Here is a 22524-nt window from a genome sequence, read left to right as displayed (position 1 = left end):
GAGGAAAGTGGCTAAACCTTTACAATTCAAAAGGTATTTAGCTCTTTCAAAGTGAGTTTCAGCAACTTTCTTATTTTCTTTGGAAACTGATTTTTGCAGCTTTAACAACTTGGCTAGCAAGCAACAAAAAATACTGGCAAGTTGCAAAAATCCTTTTGCATTGATGAGCAGTTATAAAGCTGCTGAAAACGCTGCACTCTGCTGGCTTTGTTGAACACGCCCCACGCGGGGGGCCCCCCCACACCCCAATCTCAGAGTCAAGACTGGTCGGACTGTCGAGGTGGACAGACGTAAAGACAGGTCGCTGCACGTCGAAGGTCTGTGTTCAAGACGTCCCAGTCTGACGAACATCGGTCGTGTGTTCGGTGAGGTCGTAGACGTTGTGTTCTGTCTACGATAGTTGGATCGGGAGGGTGAGGATACTCTCAATGACTGTTTATTCAAACCTGCAGCCACAGCACAGACCACACTGACCACTCACTGCAGTTTCAAATATCAAGCTGGAATGCTGCACACCCCCCTATGAAGAGATCACTGAACACACCTTAGATGCCCATAGCACTTCCATTTCTAAGCAGTGTGAGGACTACGTGAGAAGTGTAGTATAATACATTAGTATGTTCATTTTAGGCGTACCTTTACTAGGCGAGCCACTCCGCCACCGAAGCCTTAGTTGTAAGATAAAACTTTCCTAAAAGTGTCTGATGGATGAATGTTCTGTATTTGCGTTTGCAAACGCTCACAACATGCTTTGAATACGAGCTGCAATGAATGTAGCACTACAGAAATCGAGCTCTATGGTTGTGTCATTTTGCCTGTCCAATGAACTGCCATAATGCCAGTGAAGTGATCATTAGAGCTGATTCCCTTCCCATAAGAGACACAGGCTGCTGTTGCAATACTGAGGAAGAGCAGCACAAAAGGACCCAATGCTGTAAATCACAGCAGAAATCATCAAGTGCTTCCCAGCCAGGCGAAAAAACTGTTTCACAGCAGTGCATGTGCAGTCTCTCTTGGGTGTTGAAAACAATCACATGACTAAAAATCTACTTCTAGAACAAACTATTCATCAACGGGGTACATGCCGTCATGCGGTACATCCCCAGATTCTGATTCTCTTACTAATAAGGATGTCCAAATTACCAAATTTCAAGATGATCAGATAAAATACACAACAATGGATTCGCAGCACTAAATTCTGCTCAAAATAAACTGGAAATCACTTGTGAATTCTGAAATAATTCTTACTTTTTTGTGAATAACATTCCAGTAAGGTCTTAAACCTAGGATTTTGATCTTATAAGATAAGCAAGACTGGACCCTAAAATACAGCCTTCATTAACAGAACCAGAATTCATGCATCCCGGGTCAGCGTGAATAGTTATGCTGGGGGACGTCTATACAAGTTTCACTACAACTGAATGACTCAAGATATGCCTAATAATGTGATGTGCATGTTCACTTAGATTGCATTTCAATGTGATGTGCATGTTCAATCAGATTGAATTTGAACGTGATGTGTATGTTCAATTAGATTGCTTTTCAATGTGACGTGCATGTTCAATTAGAATTAGATTGCATTTCAATGTGATGTGCATGTTCAATTAGAATTAGATTGCATTTCAATGTGATGTGCATGTTCAATCAGATTGAATTTGAACGTGATGTGCATGTTCAATTAGATTGCTTTTCAATGTGACGTGCATGTTCAATTAGAATTAGATTGCTTTTCAATGTGACGTGCATATCCAATTAGAATTAGATTGCATTTCAATGTGATGTGCATGTTCAATTAGCTTGCATTTATGTATATATTGGTGTTTGTTTAAGATAGTGTGAGACAGTGTGTAACTGCGTACGGCTTTGCTTACTTAAAACAGCAGTAGAAGACAAGCCTGGCTTAGTCATTTTGCTTGGGGGGCTATAGGGGGGGCTAAGGTACATTTTGGGGAGGCTCCAGCCCCCCCAAGCCTCACATTGCCACCACCCCTGATGCTGACTGAACATGCTGCTGGTCATCTCAAAGCTTCAGTGCCGGCCACACTGAAACAATGTCACCGGCACGGAGTGCAGCATGCTGTCAGATAAGAGGGGCACTGGTGCATATAGAGGACTTGAGGGATAAACATTTAGAACAAACAGCAAGGGCTTATTCTCCTTTATACAATTTCTTGTAGTAGGAACTGGATTATTTTCTCATAACCCTAATGGTTTTGATCTCAATCTACTCTGCAAAGACAGAAACAGGCTTAGTACGACTTCTCACCTAAATCTATCAAACTTATCAGAATTGTTTGCTTTGTTGTCATTTTACATTAATATTTACCAATCAATCACAAAGACATTATTCACAGCTCACATGTTTGGTAATGTTTTAAGAATATAGCTAAAGGGAATTATCTATTGAAATGCTTCAGTTTAGCAGTTCAGATTAAAATAAGGCGGTTACTTGAATACCAAAGTAACTAACTATCTTTAGAAGTACTAAAGAAGCAGTAAAATCAATGACAAACACTGCCAATGTCTCCGAGACCAAGCGCGTCTGTCTGCACTCACACACTGGTCATGGCTCTCCGGAATGAACTCCCCCTCACTGTTGATGCTGGTGTAGGAGCCCTGCCGGGCGATGCGCTGCTGTCTCTCTGGGACATAGCCAGGAGGGGGTGAGCTGCGGCCCGTATTCTGAGAACCTGCATGGGCACAGAAACCGATAATCAGGGGGAGATACTGGGAGAGATACAGTGAGAGAAATAGAGATACAGGGAGAAAGATAGAGAGAGATACAGGGAGAGATACTAAACCCCAGCTGAATACCTGACCAGGGTGAAAGACAGTACACAGAGGCAAACCTTAACAAGTGCAGGCTCATTGAGCACAGCCTACCATCGAGAAGGGCCGACACAGGCAGACATGGCTGCCCAAAGAAGACAGGCTGTGTGATCACTGTCCTCTCAATCAGGTCGAGACAGAGATACACTTTTTACTGCGGTGCACTAAATATAAGAAGGGCAGCCTTCTTCCCAAAAATACAACATCTCTGCACAGAATTCCCAGACTTGCCAGACCCAAAAAAACTCCCCCTCTTCTTCGGAGAGTAGACAAGTTGTATAGAAGCGGCAGCCCAGTACACAGGCGCCTGCCACAGCCTGAGGAACAGAGAATAAAGACTAAGGATCCTCACACAGGGAGGGAGGGGAAAATATTCTTATTATTCTTATTATTCTTATTATTCTTCTTCTTATTATTATCATATCATTATTATTGCTGTTTGAAACGTTTTATTATTGTTCTTGATGTTGAATATTCACTTGTAAATACAGTGTAAACTGTTGAATGATTACATGTAAATTGATAACAATTGTCATCAATGCTTTGGCAACACCTAAACTGGTCATGCTAATAAAGAACTTTTAATTTGATTAGAGAGAGATACAGGGAGAGCGATAGAGTGAGATATACAGTGAAATATAGGGAGAGAGATACAGGGAGAGATACAGGGAGAGATACAGGGAGAGAGATAGAGAGATACAGGGAGAGATAGAGAGAGATACAGGGAGAGATACAGGGAGAGAGATACAGGGAGAGATACAGGGAGAGATATAGGGAGAGATACAGGGAGAGATACAGGGAGAGATACAGGGAGAGATACAGGGAGAGATACAGGGAGAGATACAGGGAGAGAGACAGGGAGAGATAGAGAGATACAGGGAGAGATACAGGGAGAGATACAGGGAGAGATACAGGGAGAGAGGTAGAGTGAGATATAGAGTGAAATATAGGGAGAGAGATACAGGGAGAGATACAGCGAGAGATACAGGGAGAGATACAGGGAGAGAGATAGAGAGATACAGGGAGAGATAGAGAGAGATACAGGGAGAGATACAGGGAGAGAGATATAGAGATACAGGGAGAGATAGAGAGAGATACAGGGAGAGAGATACAGGGAGAGATACAGCGAGAGATACAGGGAAAGAGATACAGGGAGAGAGATAGAGAGAGATACATGGAGAGAGATAGAAAGATACAGGGAGAGAGACAGAGATACAGTGAAAGATACAGGGAGAGAGATACAGCAAGAGAGATGCAGCGAGAGAGATACAGGGAGAGAGATACAGCGAGAGAGATCCAGGGAGAGAGATAGAGAGATACAGGGAGAGAGCAAGACAGTGAGATACTGGGAGAGAGATAGAGACACATTGAGAGACAGAGATAGAGGGAGAGAGATAGACAGATACAGGGAGAGATAGAGTTACAGGGAGAGTGATAGAGAGTGAGATACAGGGAGAGATAGAGAGATAGAGGGAGAGAGACAGCGAGATACAGAGAGAGATACAGGGAGACTGTTACTGAGACACTGACTAGGAGACTTGGAGAGATACAGGGAGAACGTAACTGGGAGACAGAACATCTCGTTGCTGGGAATTAGGTCATTTTAGAATGAAACTGGCAAAGGATGGAATTTGCAGGGAAGCCCTGCCCAGTTTATATGGGTTGAAGAATTTCAAGGCAGGGGAATTGCACTACTCCTACATGTCTTTGTTGTTTTGCCTGTATACCAGCTACATCAACATTACAAGAATAAGACTACAATCAGTAAATAAATAAAGAATAGGCCACTGGTGTGGTTGATATTGATTGATATTAATCAGCATTAGTTTTTATTGGAATGAAACCTAATATAACCAGAATATATATCTTTAACCCTTGAAGCTGCTGTGACCATTCCTTCTTCTCCCTGTCTTTTTTTCTAACACACTCACAATTGTTTCACATTTGTGTCCAATGTCCAGTGTCCTGGTGTCCACTACTGGTCAGCTGGGAGAATGTTAAAAAGTGACTTTGCTGCCTGCCAATGCCTGTATGGAGAATGGCTCAGTCTGATCCTCTTGGTTCTAGATTTGCAGATTGGATCACTAGTAGCTGAAATGGAGGCATTCTCTCAACATATGGCATGTGACTGGCAGCACTGACATGGCCAGCATTCCCTCGCCGATCAGTGACCCCGGAGCAGTGGCGAGTGAGTTCATTGAGACATGTGATAAACAGCAGGGAGTGTGCACTAAATGTTGTTTAAGTCAGGGGAGTTTTAACTGCACTGTGCCTGGGAGTTATAGTTTGCTAAGACAACCCCATCTACCTACTTAAAGACTCTGTGAGAAGTGACCCCTCTCTTAATTCTCTGTGCTCTAATCCTGAATCCTCTCCAACCCTAACAGAGACACCCGGTCTAGACTGAGAAAAAAGAACCTTAATGATCAGCACACTCCTTTCACTCTTCTGACTTTCCCTTTTTTCCAATACAATGGGCACTGCATGCCAACAGTGTGCTGCTGTGTGACTGGCTGGGCTCCAATAGCTGTTGTGGAGAGGCCAGTGTTGCTGAACAGGAAAGGGAAGTGCTGCTAAAACTCTGTATATCAAAGGAAGTGAGTGGAAAAACAAAAGCTCTGCAAGAGAGGGGGAGGCAGAACGCTGCAGAGCTCAGCCTTCCACTCCACTGAAATCCCTTATCTCTGCAAGAGAGGGGGAGAGTGCACCACAGAGCTCAGCTTTCCACTCCACTGAAATCCCTTATCTCTGCAAGAGAGGGGGAGAGTGCACCACAGAGCTCAGCTTTCCACTCCACTGAAATCCCTTATCTCTGCAAGAGAGGGGGAGAGTGCACCACAGAGCTCAGCTTTCCACTCCACTGAAATCCCTTATCTCTGCAAGAGAGGGGGAGAGTGCACCACAGAGCTCAGCTTTCCACTCCACTGAAATCCCTTATCTCTGCAAGAGAGGGGGAGAGTGCACAACAGAGCTCAGCTTTCCACTCCACTGAAATCCCTTATCTCTGCAAGAGAGGGGGAGAGTGCGCTGTAGAGCTCAGCTTTCCACTCCACTGAAATCCCTTATCTCTGCAAGAGAGGGGGAGAGTGCACCACAGAGCTCAGCTTTCCACTCCACTGAAATGCCTTATCTCTGCAAGAGAGGGGGAGAGTGCGCTGTAGAGCTCAGCTTTCCACTCCACTGAAATCCCTTATCTCTGCAAGAGAGGGGGAGAGTGCACCACAGAGCTCAGCTTTCCACTCCACTGAAATGCCTTATCTCTGCAAGAGAGGGGGAGAGTGCGCTGTAGAGTTCAGCTTTCTACTACACTGAAATCCCTTATCTCTGCAGCAGCCTGCAGGCTTGGCTGCTCACGGGGAGGGGGCTCCGGGGCAGGCTGGCTCCTTCACACTGCTTAAGTAGGATTGCTGATTCAGCACAAGTCTGAGCTAAGCACGAGGGCTAAATAATATACACTTTCTAATATTAACACATTCCAATTAGTGCTGGGACAAATATTGCAACACAAGCCTCTTGAAATGTATTCAGGGGTGTAAGTGTAATTCTGTGAGAGTGTGACTGTGAGTATGTGAGTTTGTGAGTGAGTGAGTGTGAGAGTATGAGTGGATCACAGGGAGTGGCTGCTGAAGGATGGTACTCACTGACGGAGAGGTGCCGGCCCCGGGGCTCAGAGGGCTGGAAGGCTGTGTTCACGTCTCCCATGGACTGGGAGGCTTTGATTCGCACCTGCTTGGGAGCAATGGTGTGGGACGGAGACGTGACCTGTGGGAGAAACAAACAGCAGATTCTTGAAACCCAGGCAAGAGTTACACAGTGCTAGCCTGCCCAGCAGCGCTTTCAACACTTAACAGCTCAACACTAGAACAATCTATTATTGACTTCAACTCTCATGTCAGAATTTGGGAAAGGGGCACTCTAGTTGAGATATATAGATACTGTGTTCAGTACAGATACTGTATTCAAGCTGTATTCAATCCTCACACGTGGTGGTTGTTAGTATTATTATTATTATGAAGATAAACCTTCTTTGCTGTGACACTAACTCCATCCTGCTCATATCTGTGTACATGAGTTTCATTTAAAGCAGACCTCTTGCTACAGCTTTCATTACAACGTGCGCAATTGTGTAACTCAAGGCTAAGGAGAGGCTGTCTTCAATCTTTACTGCTACTGCATCCCTCTCACACTGGCTTTGTCTAACAGTCTAGTGATGCTAGAATTGCTCAACCCACCTGACAATTAATCAACTCCTGAAGTTAAATCCAGCCTTAAATCACTATTGAATGGAACAGTTGAAACCTGTCTAAATAAACATGGGCAATATCATATCTCAGGGATGTTCAGGCTACACTTTAAAATGACAGCCGCACATGAAAGAGTGATGGAGCCCCCTCCGAATCCCTGCTGTGACAAGAGGGCGCAATGTGTATCCTGTCTGTCTCTAATTGCAGCAGCTCCACATCCCACCCCAACGCCACCTCGCTCAGTGACATCACTCGAGCGGGCTCCTTCATGTTTCACAGAGTGCCCTGCTCACACTGTTGAAACAGGAAGTGTGAGTGTGATGGGAGCGTGGCTTTGTGTTTAAACCCTGCACTTCTCAGCATTGCATGGAAACGAAAGGAAAAAACTAAACAGACATGAGCCCTAAATGAACACACAGTAACATCAGATATGACCTCTAAATGAACACACAGCACATATTCCTAAACCTCACACTGAAGGCTTTTTGGAGCAAAAAGCCTAACTTGTGGACTGGTAAAGCACAGGGAATTTTCCTCTGGAAAATGTTCCTTGGAAACGTACCTAACTGCTCTGAAACCAAACCCTAACCCTAACCCTAACCCCAACCCCTAATCCCTAACCCAACCCAACCGGTCCCCTCCCTCCCCACTTTATCATTTCACTACTTCAATCCCCCACCCGGTCCCAGTGTCATCACGGTACTGCCTCACTAGCGCAGCTTTCAGTGTAATATTCCATTAGCATGCTGCACTCCCCTCTGTGCTGCAGTCCCTCCTGCCCCACTGTGTGTGCAGCGCTGGGCTCGTTCTCAGCAGACTGGCTGGCTGGCTGTACTCACGTGGTTCTTCTCCTGGCACAGCAGAAGGATCTTGATGCTCTTCATGTTGGAGCTCCGGTCCAGGAGGTCGATGGCTTTGTCCAGGTCGTCCTGCCCTCGTAGTGGGATAGACAACTGTAACAACAGCAGAGATCAGGACAGGGTGCAAGCAGGGGCTTGCAGGACTGACATGCACTTCAATACAGGGTGCAAGCAGGGGCTCACAGGACTGACATGCACTTCAATACACGGTGCAAGCAGGACAATTCAATACACCGAGTGGAGACTCAACACAGGCTAGTGGGTGGGTTTGTTATGTTTAGACTTCTCATCACACCTCTCCACTGCTTTAAAACAATTCATCAAAAAACCTCTTCTTCTAGTGAGTGCTAAACTCTGCAGAGCTCCCACAATGCTCAGCTTCACACAGGAGCTCTCAAGCCGTGGTTACAATTAGCATCTCTCTTTAAGAAAATATGACCTTAAAAAAACACTCACTAGCCATAAGGGCAAACAAAGGTGTCTCTTCAGCATTTAAATTAAGAACATATTGTGCTCAATACCACCCCTCGCTAGGTTACACTCTGGAAGTGTGGACTTAGACAACTCTGCATAGACAGAGATATTTTTTCCAAATTACGTTTTTGGTTTTACTGATTTAAATTTTTTGACATTTTAGAATGCACAAACACAGAGCTGATATTTTCATCTTGGACCTTAACGAAAATATTTTTACAAATATGAGGACCCTGCACCTATTTAACACTGTTCTTTGGGACACAAAGACTTGTCAGATAATGTTTTTCATAAACCTCCTTCAATGCACTGGGCTTTTCTGTGGCTGTTCTAATAAAACATTGAGAAGGAAGCCTTTGAACACTGCAATGCGCTTCTTGAACTGCACTGTACCCCTTGCACTGACATGCCTGGCCTGCCTCGGTACCTCATTGTTCATGTAATGCAGGTCGAGCTGCTGCCCGAAAGCTGTCTTCACTTTCTGCCCCACATCCTCGTACTTCACTGGCCGAGCAAACTGGATTATTCTGAAACGGGAACACAAGCACTGCACGTCAGGTTCAGCAGTACAATAAAGACAGGACTGTTTAAACAAGTCTGTTTCAGCAGTACAATAAAGACAGGACCATTTAAACAAGCCTGACGTCTTCTGAGCTTTCTAGGATCCCGTGGTTGGGGGAACCCAAAAAAGGCTTCATAAAGCATTAGAAATAAGGCACGAATTCTGGGGGCTTTGTTTTATACAGCAAAGCTGTAAAACATTTCAACAGCAAATGAAAAAAAAGTCTTGTACATTTCACAAAAACTAAAAATGTATTGTTTTATGAGGCTCTTGGATTCATAATTTCACTTTTATCAAAAAAGCTTCTGCATTTAGTGCCTCGATGCATTGAAAACCACTGTAATTGAATACTGGATGTGAAAATCATACACTAAATCAAGTCTGTTTATTTAATGAGATTGTGGATCATAGATAGTAAGCGACTATTTGCCCAAAAGGGTTAAACGTTTAATCTATTAAACAGTTTGTTTGTCTAATTTTATAATATAGTAGAGTATAATCCCAACAAACTGGACTAATTGTTGGGGGTGCTGTACGTAGACTGACTAACTGCCCTACACCCTGACAGTAACAGGGAATGCATTACAAGACTGAAAACTACTGAGCTTTGCCTGATTTAATTCACAAGGCTGCTAGTTAGGAACCTCTGCAGCCTTCAAAACACACATGAACAGCAAACACATGAACAGCTAACATATGTTAAAATAAAGAATGCATGCTTTGCTGGGGCCAGGCAGATACTCAGCTCTGCACTGTACTATAAATTAATGTTCTTAAGCATCCAATTACAGAAAACCTGAATAGGTGTAGTTTTATTAGGGGAATTGGAGAACTCAAGTCTGAAGCTTAACCAAGATTTCGGCAAAATATCTAAATGAATCAAAGCTGGAATTTTAGCCTTCCTAGAAAAATATGTTAATAGTCCTTGGCTTTCAGTAGAGAGTGTTGGACATTGACGTTCTGGCTTATTGAAGGACAGGCTTTCAAGGGCTTTGAACAGGCTGTCAATAACACACACGCATAACAAAAGCCCTGCTCTTATTCACCTGGGGAGCTCTTTGTGTTATTACTGTAGTTCTGCAATACTAACATGTAGCTGGGATTATTGATTTATTATTAATATTTCAATTGTGAGCCTAGCTGGTCTGGACCTGTGTATCCTGCTGTGATGTGGTTTCAATGATAGCGTGCTGATTGGTCTAATTGTTCATGACAAGAGGCTGGTCTGAGCCCAGCAGCCCATTCCTTTCAGTCCATCTTGCATTTCTGTGGTTGAGGCTGGCTGCAGCTCTGAAAGCACACTCCCTTTCTCAGCGCAGAGCTCTCATTGGAACTGCATACCAGAGAAGGCCAGCAGACCCAGCCTGCCACAACACCTCTGCTAGCTGTGCATGGCTTCCTGCAAATGGGTTTTCATTATTGCACAGCAGAATATGAGCCGCACACAGTAAGTGACTGAGATCTTCCAGCCTATTCAAACAAACATTTCCACGGCGACTGAACCAGGCTGCTGCTAAGGCACCTCACAGCTACAACAGCATGCAAGTCATTAGGTTTGCCCTTCAGTTTATTCAGCCCTTTCTCACTTGAATACTGCTGCTAATGAAACAAACAAACAAGCAAAGCAGCAACATTAATACTGCTCGAAACAAACAAACAAACAAAGCAGCAACATCAATACTGCTCTGTGGGTTATCCCCTTTGCTATATAAATGAAAGTGCTACGTGTACTTGGTCCCTTGTGCTATATAAATGAACGTGCTGTGTGTACATTGCGTCTCTTAGTGTGGAACCGTTTGGGCAGGAGAACTGCAATGCTGAGATCAATGTGTATACATGCAGAATTTATTATAGTTTGTAACCAGACGATTATTTTTAGTGTACTGACAAAAATCATCTACCCTTTTTAAAAACACGTGATTAATCTCTAAAAAACAAAAACTCATGTGGACTAAATGGATCATGAGTAAACACAAATCAAACCACCAGTCCCTTCCTTTTCATGAAACTGTTCTTTAAAAAAAAAAAAAAAATACTACTACTACTAATAATAATAAGTAAAAAAAAATCAACATACCTTCTTTCTCCATTGAGTTCAAACTTTATTCTCACGTCACTCTGAAAATGAAAAACGAAAGCATTACATACTGTTTCACAAACACCAGATTCTCCAGCTATTCAGAGTACTAGCACTTCTTTACTGAGCTCCTGCAGTCTGCACCTGGACTGCGTTCGATAAGCAGGGCGCTCTCTCGGGGGTGCCCCGTAACATATGTTCAGTTATTGAACGGTCTGTTAAGAGCAAGCAGTTTCAAAATGGCAAGCAAGATGTTTCTTCATGAGTTTACAAAGGATTTTACAGAAATTCAGCTTTATAATGCTTCTATTGCAATAGCTTCGAGAGCAAAAGACATGGTAGTAGCAGCAGTACATGAGAATAGTAGTGAGGGCCCTGTAAGGATAGGCAGTTATATGAAGAATTTTGTTCCTCAATACTGCGATGTCTCCTTTAAATCACATTTTTGAATGGCAAGGTCGACATTCAAGGTAATAAATTCCTTGTTTCCACTCATGCAAATTATGACACCTAGTGCAGCTAAAATTTCATTTATGTGTGGTATATTGTGATGACTTGGTTAATTAATGCAGTATGTAAACATCCCATTGTCCTATTTCTTCATGCATTTTAATACATGTTTGTGATTTAACGGGGAGTGGCTGGTGAGGATTTCAGACACCTTTAATTTGCAAAAAAAGAAAATAAGCCACATCATCACAAACCTGTATATTGCCTATTACATAAAAATACTTCTCCCACTTCCTTGACTACAGTTATAACTTTCTCACCGGGCATAGCAACAGCACTGCCGGTGTCATGTCAAATTCCGCCCTACACTCCTCTATAAATGTATATAAACTTTATTAATACACGTTAAAACAACAACTTTATCGGGTGTGTGTAAAAATAGACAAACTGAATGAAAATGTATTCTAGGTTGTTTTTTTTCAATACAATGTACAAATAATATCTGAGCTATGTATCCATATTTCAAGCACAGTATATGTACACACATGCACATACATGGTTTAATTACTATATAGGGGGTTTAACCTTGACATCTTCTATTGATCGATTAATCGTCTGATCTATGATCGATTCGTTTTTGTTTTGTTACTGCAGCAGAACTGGAGATGAATCCTTGGATAAACACAGGATATCGTACTATTACACACGATCATAACAGGGTAACAGTATATAAATCAACTGTCACATTGAGATTTTAAACTAAGACATATACCACTTGTACTTATTAATTGCATTATATATGCATGTGCAAGTCAATGTGTGTGAACAATTAAATAACTAAAAAGATAGGCAGAGGTGTCCTTCCACTTCATCATAACTGCCATTTCACCTTACAAATGGAATCCCTTGTAAAAGAGTCGTATACATTAATCTGTTCAATAATATTCTTTGAAACACCTTGAATCCTGTTTGAAGTATGAAGTAAACACTCAGGAGATTCTGTAGCCATGTGGCAAAAAGTTTTTTGGCCTGACGAAACTAAAATGGAACTTTTTGGCCTAAATGCAAAGCGTGATGTTTGGCGCAAACCCAACACAGCGCATCACCCAAAGAACACCATCCCAACTGTGAAGCATGGTGGTGGCAGCATCATGTTATGGGGATGTTTCTTAACGGCAGGGACAAAATACAGATAAGTCCATGAGGAAAACCTGCTGCCCTCTGCAAGAAAGCTCAAACTGGGATGGAAGTAGACCTTTCAGAATGACAATGGCCCAGTCAGAGCTCCAACCTAAATCCAATGGCAAATTTGTGGCATGACTTGAAGATTTCTGCCCATCAACGCTCCCCAAGGAACTTGAACAGTTTAGTAAAGAAGAATGGTCAAATATTGCCAAATCTAGGTGTGCAAAGTTGGTAGAGACCTATCCCAACAGACTCACTGCTGTAATTGTTGCCAAAGGTGCTTCCACCAAGTATAAACTCAGGGGGGTGGACACTTTAAATGCATGAAACTCTGAGGCACTGACACAACAAAATGTGAAAAAAGTTCAAGGGGGTGTAGACTCTCTATAGGCACTGTATTTACATCCATCGCACTGACATTGGAGGTCAGCCAGAGTTAAGAAGCGCTCGCGAAGTGCACATCATTCAATAGGAAAAGCCGCATAACGCCTCGGGGCGCTCTGCCTTTTGAACTCACTCCTGGACTAGCAAACTCACCAGCCACTACTTATTGATCTTGGCAATAATGTGCACCGTTGGCTACTATAATCTTTGGCTGGCAAGGGCCACAGGCCCAGATAGATAATCCCACATCAACGGTACCACTGTGAGCAAAATGAAGAGAATTTAATTGAACAAGACCAGGACCCGCTGCATCGTGTAGAATTAACATAAGAAGAGCCAGCTGCCTTGGATAATGAGGTACCGGCGCTGCCTCACCTGCTTGTTGGAGTGGCTGGGGGCCTTGCTCTTGACGCTGTCGTAGCCGCTCAGTCTGTGCCGCCGGCCCATCTGCAGAGCAACCAGGTCCTTCATGATGGAGTGCAGGGCCTCCTGCTCATCTGCAAGGGAACACACATCTGTTACTGTGAGCAGACAGACAGTACGAGGGGGGAGTCACTGAGCTCACCTCGTTACTGTGAGCAGACAGACAGCACGAGGGAGAAGTCACTGAACTCCCCCCCGTTACTGTGAGCAGACATACGAGGGGGGAGTCAACAACAGGTGGTTGTTCATACGTAATCAATAAGTGTGGAATTCATTATAGCCCATCAGTACTTTAGTGAAATTCTATTTCACATCTAATTAGATATGAATCCCTGTCCTTTATTTTCAATTTTTTTTCAAGCAAAGTGTTTTGGTGTTTTCTGGCCCCCTTTCCCACCACACTGTATGGTGCTGTAATGGATAACGGTGTGTACTGGTTCATACTATTGTCATTACCACTGTGTTCCCACTCTGCCACAGCAGCCTCCTGCTCTCGTAGCAGCCTGGGTTCGACTCTTGCCTCTCGTTATAGAACCACTGCATTGCCATTGAAGCGAAGATCATCTGGTAAAGGTACGGTTTCACAAATACTGGGCATGAATAACTGTGTAAAGAATTATGTCAGGATTGCACAGTGGAATGAAAAGAACTCCTTGAGGGAAAAAAGAATCATTTCAGCTCAAGGGTTTGTTTGATTCTCTGAGAATGCCAACATGCCAGTACTAGTAACACAAGCAAAGCCACACAAGCAAAAGACTGCTGTACTACTGCACTACCAAAGTATGCCACAAAGTCAATAGCAAATCAGTCATAGGTTTTGACATCTGCTGATACATGTTTTAATAAAATCAGTATTTCTTCCTGAACTATGGCAACAATAACAGAGGTGCTGGTGCAATCGGGAGCTGTTCAAGTATCTCCTGGAATCGCGTCTTTGTGATCTGCAGGAGGGCTGCTGTAGGGTAAAAAGGACCCAAGTGTGCTCTGTGTTGCTTGGCCTCACATCACAAGCCATGACTAAGGAACATGTCTATTTATGAGGAACTGAAGCCTTACTGCTTAGACAGACAGAAATGAGAAGTTCTCTCATGGATACTGGATATCAAGAGAGAGTATCAAACATACAGATATGAAACATGTTTTTAGTGACCTGCGAGTCAGTGGTAATAATGAACTGCTATGTGCGTCTGGTTCGTTTTGGTTTACATGCATGTCTGCTACATGACCATGAGAAACTACACATGTCGAATTTCATAGCTCTGTGGTAAACTGGCCCAACGCTTTGGCTCACAGTGAAAGCTCATACATTAGCAGAGGTTCCAAGCGCGTTGGGATTACTATGTGTGGTTCAACTCAAGTTTTTACTTATTTTTACTACATGTTGTATACATTAGAAACTGGGGCCTAACATCCAGTACCTCATGTTTACAAGACACTTTCTGTCTTAGTGGGTTCCCTCCCAAATATTTATAAATTCCATTTTCAAAAGCAGCTGCCCGCTCCATCGTGGACATGCATTCACAAGAGTGCAGACAGCTGGGAGAGATGTGACTGTGCACTGTAACCCTGGTGGCTATGGGCCAAGACTCTACCGAATGCTGACCAATTTAGTAGCTTGATTCTCTCGTGCGGTAGAGAGTGCTATCCGTCTGTAATCAGTAAAGGGAGCCACTATCAGACAGCTGCAATCAGGGCCTCACCAGTCACAGAGAGTCTGGATAAACACTGCAGGACCAAGACATTTCAGAGAGTGATGATGGAGTGGGGCAGTGAGGGGCTGGGACACACTGTGCAACACATCCTGCTGTACACATACAGAACACAGCCTGACAGGTATGCTGTACATCGCACAGATGTGTGGTGGAATAAAGGCATGCTATGGAAAGATACCGACACTCATCATTCGTCTTCAGTCATAAACACACAAAACATAAACCTGTATCCAGGCTTTCCACAAGCAGAACCCTGTCCCCTCTGTCTCAGTGTCAATAGAAGAATAAATAAACAGTGAGAGCCAAGGCACCAGAATGAAGACTACGGGCCCTACTTCCAAGACCAGGGCCCTTTCTGAAACAAGTGCAAAGGCAAAAAGAAAGGCAGGTTTTCTGAGATGAATTAAGAAACTGTACAGTAACTGTACTGAACTGGTTCGGTCGGTATGTAAAGTGTATGTCATGTTTAACTGTCTTGGGTCTCCTGTATGCAAAACGTATTTCATGTTTATCTGTTCTGTAACTTGCTGCCTCGATGTCAATGACTGTCCGTGAGTACTATCCTGATTCACTTTGAAAATAAACAAATACATAAATAAATAAATGAATGAATAAGCGGTAAGCAACTAGTATGCAACGTATTAGCTGCTGTAAAGATCAGATAAGTGTAAGTGTTCCAAGTAGCTTGTAGCTTTTCTCTGTTATTTGGTCTTTACTTAAAAATCCAGCAGGACCCATTATCTTCTGGCTTTGTAAAATGATTGTTTAGCAGCTGGTTAAATTCAAGCGCCCCTGACAGCGTGAAAGTTCATTATATTTCTCTCTTTGCATGGATTTAAACACTGGAACTTACCCATTTTTGAAGCTGGCTGTTGTCTCAAGCTAACCTGAGGTCTTGGAAAATCCTTGTTCCGTGTCTCACATTACACAGATACCTGCAACGCAAGAATGCAAGAGGTTTAGTCCATGTTTCATTTGAAAACGGCTATGCAGGGCCACACAATCACAAGCACCAGAAACAATAAGTCTGATGGGGCTCTATGCAGGAGTAAATGTTCATAGTGGAGGGTGCTGAAGTAAGTAGCAGGTAAGGAACACTTCTGACTAATGATCTGAATGCAATGTCAATCCCAGACCTCACAGATGAAAGACCCATACTCAGCACTTGAGGGTCAGTGCTCACTCAAATGTGCTTTCTCTATGTGAAATTATTACTTAAGTGATGTCCTGACACTCAACAGTTGGTTATGACTATGTCTGTAACTGCATGAACCTACTGTGCCACTAAGCCTCTCGCTATATCACACCAAATAAAACCGGTGTTGTTGGCTAGCAACTAGAGCAGTGTATTCATATCAACGGACTAAACCACTGTATGCTTCTACTGCTGGAAAAATAAACAAGCACAAGCGTGTTTAATGTACTGCATGCTGTTATTGTATTGATGGTGCTGATTTCAATGACGTGGCACAGGAAATCAGTAAACCTGCAAGAACTCGGAGCTGTGGTGTAAAGGTTAATGATCCGATTAAACTTGCAGCTTCATTCCTGAAAGTCAGTGATGTCATTTCAGTGTTGAGTTTGGAGCCAATGATTGTTAAAGATTCACTGGTGGTAGGGTTTTTGCACTTGTGATGACATACACGGAAGAATGCATGGAATGTGCTCTGGAGTTCTGAGCTGGACGGAGCAGTGCTCTAGGGCTCCTCTAATGCTTGCAATGTCTGTTTGTCACTTTAACAATGTGCAGGCATTAAAAACATATCCATAAAGCAAAATACACCTTTACTGTCCCTGTTAAAAATAGCGATTCCAAAGGTTCTGCAGGCCTATCATTGTGTGAGTGGATTGGTAAACTGTTACAAGGGGAACTTCGTACTACAGAGGCAAAACTAGTAGTATTATCACTTCTTCAATATCCACTGTCTGACTTGCCATACTTACAACTGCAATAGTAACCTGCCTGGACTAAATGGCCCACAGCATTCAAAGTGTTTGACCAGGGAAGTCTACTATGAGGTGCAAATGTTCTACAATATTAGATTTAAAGCATTTTGTAGTGTCCTCTTTAAATATGCAGATATATTTTTAGGGAGATTTGGAAGCTTATACGCCTGTGCTCCTGAAATGTACTGAGATGTTATCAATACAACAAACACTTTTTGTTTTGTTTCCCTGGGATTCACAGAACTTGCGCTTAATTAACACATTTCTATCTTAGTGTGTGTCATTGTCTCACAAACCAGGTGCCAGTTTGAAACAATTAATAGATAAGAGTTCTGGATTCATTTGGTCTGGTGCTTTTGTGCTGTCCATGGATAGCTGTTCTGTTATTGTGATGGACATGTACTCTTTATAAGTGCTGTTCTGTTATTGTGATGGACGTGTGTTCATTGGAAGTGTTGTTCTGTTATTGTGATGGACATGTTCTTTATAAGTACAGTTCTCAATTCAGGTACATTTCCAGATAGGCTACATGGCTTTCACATGATGCAGAACATGGTATCAGAATGTTACTACAGTACACATACAATGTGTGACAGGTCTACCTCAATGAAGCTGTTTTTGAGTCCCGTAAAGTAAACCTTACATACTTAAGATTTTATTTACATTACATTATTGTTGATCTCTTGGAAGCAAGGATACAACATATTTGTATCCATGTACTGTGTACTCACTGCTAAACAGTGTATTCAAATGCAGATCAAAAGCCTTGAAAGCTTGCAGCTGCTGGTAGCATTTGCTCCTTGTGGTTGAACAGGGAGATCTTGTAACAGACACTGCAGATAAAGTGACAGGCAAAATGGACATCCTGTCCCCTTGTGGGTGGGGGGGGGGGGGGGGGGTTGGAACTTAATTAGTCAAAAAAGAGAGAATTCAGCCAAGGCAGACTTTTTGGGGGGACTGTTCAAATAATTTCCTAACTAGCTCTTTTCTGTAACAGTGCCACACAACTGTTCAGAATCTCATCCAAACGATGGCCCCTCCAATAGCAGTGCTCCAGTAAAACTGTATTGGGGAATTCACGTACTTGTATAGAGTTATGCTTAGCTGATGGGATGTGAGGAAATGAAGGGGTGGAGGTGCAAGAGGAGAGAGTCAAGTGTGTCTTACAACAACATAGCTCCAGACTACAACCATAAAGGAGGTGCTTGAGGAGCTTTTCCTTTTCAGAGTTCAGCAAGTTACAAAAGATAACATTCTTGCATTCCTGACGACAATGACATGAGTAATGTGAAGACATCTTATTTCTTATCTTATTGGCAATGCTTCATCCTCTCCCCAGAGTAGCATGGTGCATGTTATTGTTTGTGGAGGTGCACTACTGGAGTATCTCAGACCCTCCTCTGTACAGTAATAATCAGCGAAGTCTGAAACATGTCTGAAACAGGTCTTGTGCAACATTTTTACCAAAATCCAAAGAATGGCTTGACTTCCCAGAAAAACTTTCACCAAACATATCAGGACCGTGTACTGTACGCATCCTGGAGAAAAATATTGGCGTCCCCAATTTTAGTAACAAAGTGCTTAATTAATGAACTTGCAAATTCGTTGAATCACGATTTCAAATGATCTCATTTCTTACTGTTGATATAGAAGCTGCCTTTTTTCAATGCAAACATGTATCTTAAATTGTAATTAGTCATCTATTCCAGCTTTGACAGAAACAGAAAATTTTTTTGGTTCCCTGGTGCACCAATGCCGCAAAGCACTGGGAGTGGGTTTAGGCCTGACTGCTTTTAGCAGAATTGAGCTTCAGTAGATGGCTCTCCTCAGACAGTTCAAGAATAGTCTTTACTAACTACCCAACTTAAGTGCACCAACTTCCATTATCTAAAGAGAAACTGGTCAAATCTCACATCATCCATTTACCTTGCAGCTTAAAATGGGTTTAATATTCAACAGCCAGCTACAGTCTGAAAGCACAGTACATTATGCTAGTAACACCACAGCGTTGGAAATGTGTGCTAATCCTGTTCCTTTGCTGGTATTTGATTTGCACCAATTTGTTCCTTGAATCCTCTAAACTCTGGAAGCATTCCTGTGCGTACAGATTCTAACATGCAGCTGTCTTTTCATGCCATGGTCAGGTACAATAAGGTACAAAGATATTCACAATTCCCCTCCCCTCCCCTTAACTGCAGAAAATTCACCGTTGCATTATTTTTGTTTCAAAGTAGAAACATGACTTTAATTCTTATTAAAATAACAGTGAGGTGGAGCGTAAAAAAAAAAAAAAAAAAAAAAAAAAAAAAAAAAAAAAATAACTGTAATACTTTCTGGAAAACTCAAATCTGACAGAGCACAGCACAACTAAAAATAATCTTTTTTTTTTTTTTTTTTTTTTTTAAAAAGCTGGTGTTGGGCCTACTGTGCTTTCACTTTAGATATGCATGTTAAAATAATCCACACTGCAAAATGCAAGGCTACCCTGCAGCTCTGATCCCTCAACTGCACAAGTCAACAGGGAGCAGAAACCAACCCATGCAACCATTCAAACATGAATTCTAAATGGCCAGATCTTAGTGGATGTATTTTCTTTCTTATTTCAACAGATCGTTTACTTGTAAAAACTGGGGGAAATATGAAGGTAAACCCTGAACAAAGCATGTAACTATGGGAGCAGGGGAAAGGCTCAACCCCTGGCAGCCTCTCACCTTTCTGGAATAGTGTTCGCCAGCTGCTGCTTTGCCCCTCCACTACAAGCAGAAAGCGTAATCAGAAGGCAATATTCCCCACGCGTCTCCTGGCGGCGGTCAGTGGTATCCCTTGCCCTCTGACATAGTCTTTAAATGCACAGAGACATTGATGCTGCTAGCTGTTTATTAGCATTGCTTATATTCTTCTTGGGATTTCAACTGCCAGTAGAACTTGTAAACAAAGGGGAACCATCCATGCAATGGAAGCCATTACCCAGAACACAACACAACGCATCTGTAATGACCCATCTGTAAAGCAGGGCTTCCAAAACTGCGCCGGGAAATCGAAACCTTGTTCCAGGGGAGACACCTGGGAAGGAGTGCAACTAGAGTATGATGTTCTCCCAGAAAAAAAAATGTTCCCGGTTTAAACTGCAAAGCGCTGTGTGTTTAAGTTCAAACGGAAATAACACTTTACCACGTCTTGGAGTTCGGAGAAACCTGAAAGGAAAACACTAAACACTACCATGTTGTACTGTCATCCTGAACTCTGCAAGAGTCGCAGCTTTTTTTTATTATTCTGTTTCTGGCATCTGGAGCAAAACGAACCTGCAACTGTTGAGGAAATTAACCCAATTCCAATGGAAAATCCAATAATGGCTGGCACAAATAGGATGCAGTTTGCAAAAGCGCGGACTTTTATTTCAGCCTTTACTTTATATCCGAGCTAAAGACAAGCAGCAATGTCATACACACCAATCTTCTTTAGTATGTAATGTTCAAACATTCTTTGGACTTTGGCCAATCTATTTCCCGAAGGACTACTGAAGTGAATGTAGTTTTATAATAAAAGTACTGCGCGCTTTCCGATATTAGAAAACGTCTCATTCAGCACTAATCAAGGTGAAACAATAACTTCAAGGCATTTATGAAATCCATTTGTAATCAACGACTCTAAAAAAATTAAATAAAACCACCGAATGATTAGTTTCCGCAATTATGGTTGCTTTATGTAAAACTTTATTTATTACTGACAAAAAAAGTTCTTAATTCGTTATTTTTGGTTTTAATTAAACGATTCCTAAGCACTGTACCAAGTTAAAACTCGTTCATGTTTAAATAAATCCGGCTATATACCACAAAGGATGTTCTGTCTGGAGCAAAATGTAATTTAAAATCAGGGAAACACCGCAGACCGCAATTTACTGCGCAGTCAAATAATCTAACTACTAAATCTGACCGGGATACGCAGTTACCCCAATTACTGTCAATAACACGAATATCCAAACAAATCAACTTTAATAACTGTTAGAAAGAAATTACTGAAATAAATCGTATCTCCGTGACGTTACGAAGTTTGAAAATGACAGTTAATTCTACTTGTTTTCATAGGTGCACAGGAAAACTATCCAGGTTACACAGCTCGTTCAGACACAACAACTTCAGATATAATCCAAGATCGAGATGTTTTTGGAATCCACCATATAGCGTTATACTCCCGTCAAGGTGTCCAAAATCATTCCTTCTCCAGCTCTCCCTTAAAAATACCACATTTGCCACAAGAAAGACGGCGCTCGGTCCGTCTCAGCCCCAGAGTTTGTCGCTTCTTTATTTTGACAGGAGCGGGACTGGAACTCCGCTCGCAGCTAAGACACGCCCTCTTTTTAAATGTTAGAATCCACAAAAACGTATAAAATTTAGTTTTACTGTTTAGCTGGGGATACAGTTTTTGCACAATCTAAACTGAATCTTCATGTAGCAGCAAATTTCCTGACAGAAAAATGCAGTCCGAGTCAGTGAGACCGGAACCCGTCCGTCAGCTTCCGAAAAAAAAAAAAAAAAAAAAAAAAAAAAAAAAAAGAAATCAAGTCTGAGTCCCAAATAAAGACGCAAACTAGACTGCAACTACTCCACAGCGTCCAAATCCAAACGCCTTTTTTGAAAACAAAAATGCATTAACACTGTGTTCTGAATTATTCACTAAAAATAATCGAGTATTTTAAAACAGCTAATTATCTTTCTGAACTCGGGCACGCGCGGTCCCACCGTTGGTTTCCAGCTTTAGGTCTCGCGCTCGGTCGTAAGGGGCGCGCAAATGCGCAGTCACGTCCATCTCGCGCTTCGACAAGCTCCAGCACAGGCACACACAGAGCAGTGACGTGTTAGCAAAGGCATGTGATCAGTATGCGTGGGTCGTCACTGCGTTTTGTGTGGAGACGTCTCTGCAGACGGAGGTGTCAGAGTGGAGGGGCGTTGTATATTGTGTGGTCCTGTGGAAGCTCCTTACAGGAGGCAAGTAAGACAGATCCTCCTCAACTTATAATAATATATATATATATATATATATATATATATATATATATATATATATATATATATATATTTTTTTCGGGTTTTCTTTTAGATCACGTGATGTCCCTTTAAACATATTTTGAGCCGATTCGCTTTCTTAATCAAGCATTAATTACCAAAGGAAGTTGTTTTTTTTACCCTCATGTTTTGATTGCGTTCACAAACGACGTGCATTGATCTCACCTGATCCTATTTGAAACTGCATTTCGTTCAGGCTCTGATTGCCACATTCAGCTAATTAATTTCCACTGCGTTCGATTCTAATAGTGCGGTGCTAATGTAAACAATCTGTTATAAAGTTAAGGCTTAACAACTACTAATTAATGTTTAAA

General features: G+C 42.3%; 1 protein-coding gene across 1 annotated transcript in view; it reads right to left on the bottom strand.

Moving 5' to 3' along the window:
- The window catches only part of LOC121324895 (mitogen-activated protein kinase kinase kinase 3-like), a 36872-nt gene extending 15191 nt beyond the window's left edge, over positions 1-21681 (bottom strand). Inside the window, exons 1-8 of the mRNA XM_041267095.1 lie at positions 19859-21681; positions 16054-16135; positions 13441-13562; positions 11047-11087; positions 8835-8934; positions 7913-8026; positions 6471-6591; positions 2514-2690 (exon numbers count right to left, since the gene is read on the bottom strand). Coding sequence (XP_041123029.1) covers positions 2514-2690; positions 6471-6591; positions 7913-8026; positions 8835-8934; positions 11047-11087; positions 13441-13562; positions 16054-16057 — 679 coding nt within the window. The 5' untranslated portion in view covers positions 16058-16135; positions 19859-21681. The remainder of the gene's footprint in view (positions 1-2513; positions 2691-6470; positions 6592-7912; positions 8027-8834; positions 8935-11046; positions 11088-13440; positions 13563-16053; positions 16136-19858) is intronic.
- Between the last annotated feature and the right edge of the window lie 843 nt (positions 21682-22524).

Source organism: Polyodon spathula, chromosome 12 (genome assembly GCF_017654505.1).
Source record: "Polyodon spathula isolate WHYD16114869_AA chromosome 12, ASM1765450v1, whole genome shotgun sequence".
NCBI classification, from domain to species: Eukaryota; Metazoa; Chordata; class Actinopteri; order Acipenseriformes; family Polyodontidae; genus Polyodon; species Polyodon spathula.
Note: the sequence above shows the minus strand (reverse complement) of the source record. Positions and strands in the feature narration are given on the sequence as shown.